The 2820-nt window shown below is 45.4% G+C and overlaps 1 protein-coding gene across 2 annotated transcripts in view; it reads right to left on the bottom strand.

Annotated features, from left to right (window-relative positions):
• Nucleotides 1-70: 70 nt before the first annotated feature.
• LOC119593192 (high-affinity lysophosphatidic acid receptor-like) overlaps nt 71-2820 on the bottom strand; it is a 25010-nt gene continuing 22260 nt past the window's right edge. For both annotated transcript variants that reach the window (XM_037942172.1, XM_037942171.1), the window contains exon 2: nt 71-2399. In XM_037942172.1, the coding sequence (XP_037798100.1) occupies nt 1011-2150 (1140 nt within the window). In that variant the 5' untranslated portion in view covers nt 2151-2399 and the 3' untranslated portion in view covers nt 71-1010. The remainder of the gene's footprint in view (nt 2400-2820) is intronic.

Here is a 2820-nt window from a genome sequence, read left to right as displayed (position 1 = left end):
TGTATAACGTAAAAGAGTGTTTAGCGAGTTGTTAAACATGAAAATGAATAATCATTCCATTTTAGGCTTTACCATCACCATGTATTTAACACTAAACTTTCTTTCAATTACAAATCGTGCACGTAGTAACAAAATTCTGCAATGTGTTGAATAAATACACAGTATTACTGTGTATAGAGAAATATAAATGCGAGATTGAAGTATATCAAAGTATAATATCCAGCTTCAGAAGATTAATGTGGTTAGGTAGTACTAATCACTGACAATACGCAGAGCATTTTGTAAGTTGTTTAGACGCCGAAAAGCACTAATTGTTATGCTTACATGCATGGGTTGAATTTTTGTCTGATGTCTCCTTCAATGTGAATAACAATTTCTTTAGATTTAGAATTTTGGTGTTCAGTTATTTGTCAGACACATGTATTTAGTGTTTATCAGTTTTTTTTATATTTTTTCTCTCTCACCCGGCCGCTATTCTTTGAATAGGCATGATAACATTGCTCAAAACAATAACAATCACATCTTATAATTCTATACATTGGTGCCCAATTATTTTTTAGTTGAACCTATTAAAAACGTACATATTTCCTTACATTCAATAAATAATCACATTAGCTGTGCCTGCACAGCATTATCTTTCGACAAAAAATAAATTACAGCGCAAAGCATGCATTTATCATCATACGGCTCGAAAGGTTATCCTGAATCTAGCCCAAAGATGTAACAGCTGCATCTTTGATTTCACCTATAATAGAGTAACAGCGATTACATATATCTGAGGAGTCAAAATATAAGCACATTGCAGCTTTTCGGTTTAGACACATGCAATTGATCGCTAACTGGTAGAATCAATCGAAATTACTTTTCGCTTCGAAATACATTGCAGAGAATGGACTCAGACACTTTCAAAATTCAAGGATCGTTTCAATATATTCACTTTGTAGTTTATGAATAAGCCTTAATTGTGCAGCTGTGTGAAGCTTCGACGTAGAGAGGCGGGATACAGCACCTTATGTAGACTCTCTCCTCGGATGGTGGATCATGTAGATGGTGCCGGGGTTGCTAAGACGTCGGAGGGCCGAGGAGGTGCAGGGTAGGAGGCTCAGGAGGCAGGGGAAGATGTCCACCACGGCGTTTCGGAACTTCTTGATTCTGGCGGTGTATATGACCGGGTTAACAGCTGGCGGGACGTAGGCGCACCACAGGAACCACGGATACACCTTGTAGCTCACGTCGAGATGGCTGGAGAAGGCGTGCGCGAGTTGAGACAGGTGCAGCGGCGACCGCCAGAGGAAGAACACGACGGAGAGGACTATGACTGTCGTGAGCGTCTGAGTCTTGTATCGCAGGTCAACGGTCACGAGGGGCCGGCGTGCGGAGGTGGGGCTGACCGCGTCCCCCTGCGCTGCAGGAATCACACCGGCGTAGGACGAGTCTCTACGGCTGTCGCTCGAGTGAATCTTGGCGGAGTTCTGGCGGATTTTCAAGAGGATCCCCGCGAAGCTGAAACTCATGACGAGCACCGGTAGAAGGTAGATGACGAGGAAGGTGAAGGAGGCGAAGACCAGGTCGCCGGAAGGACGCGCCTCCCTCGGCCGCCACTCGCAGTGGGTCAGTCCGGGGGGGAGGGGCAAGGACGTGTAGATGCCCACGCCGAAGAAGGGCGGCAAGGACACGGCCAGACTCACCACCCAGGAAACTGCAATGATGCAGCACGTGATGCAGGGGGTAAGAACCTCCTGCTGGTGGACGATGATGATGTAGCGGTCCACGCAGATGACGGAGAGCGCCGCCACGCCCTGAATCTGCATGGCGTTCAGCAGAAAGGCGTGGGTGCTGCAGATGGGAGAGGGGAAGAGCCACCCGCCTCCAGCCAAGGTGATGAGGTCCAGGGGGAGTAGCAGCAGAAGGATGACGGTGTCGGACAGCGCCATGGCGGCCAGCAGGAGGTTGATGGCAGATCTCATGGCAGCTGATCTGCAAACGAGAACCACTACAATTCCGTTTCCAATGCCGCCCACTAGAGCCATCACCACGCCCACGAATCCCAGGAACGCCCGCTCGCCCGCGGCTACGCTCTCCCCCCAGTTGTCATTGCTAGAACTGTTGCCGAGTCCGACGCTCGGCGAAGCAGCTTCGGGCCAAACCATTGTCGCGGAGTTGCTGCAGTTTATCACATTTGAAGTTTTTTTCCAGGGGATTTCAAAGTATAAACCCTCTCATATCTATTGCAGTTTTCCCATTGTTTTTTGACACTGCCCGAGAAAAGAGCCAGCTATCGGAAAAATAATCAGAATCTTTAAACATCCATGGGATGACACATACTTTTCAGTTGCTTGTACTTTGTTCGCATCAGGAAGACGCTTTTCACAATGGCACCATCTTGCTGCCCTCAGTTTCTGTGAGAAAAAGGAGGAAATTAACATTTTAGTATAATTATAGAATCGTTTGTGTATATACCGATTTGTCATCATGGAGGGTCGCTATTATTTAATTTAGTATTACTAAGAGCATTAATATCAATATTAAGGCGAACGTCGCGTCGTCGAGCAGTAGCATCAAGTATATAAACAATTTTCCCTAATAAGATTGACTTAATATTAGCAGAAACACACTAAAAGTAGACTCATAAATAGACACTATGCTGCATAAACACGTTGTAGTCTACGTTTGCTAATGTAATAATAAACCACGGTAATAATTTATTACAGTATGCATTGATCTAAATCCAGAACACCTTACTTGAAGACCGATCGTGTAAACGAAACCCAATGTGTTGGTAAGGTTAGGCCCTTTCATACTAGTACTTTGTCCGTAATT

The sequence above is a fragment of the Penaeus monodon genome, chromosome 31 (genome assembly GCF_015228065.2).
Source record: "Penaeus monodon isolate SGIC_2016 chromosome 31, NSTDA_Pmon_1, whole genome shotgun sequence".
Taxonomy (NCBI): Eukaryota; Metazoa; Arthropoda; class Malacostraca; order Decapoda; family Penaeidae; genus Penaeus; species Penaeus monodon.
Note: the sequence above shows the minus strand (reverse complement) of the source record. Positions and strands in the feature narration are given on the sequence as shown.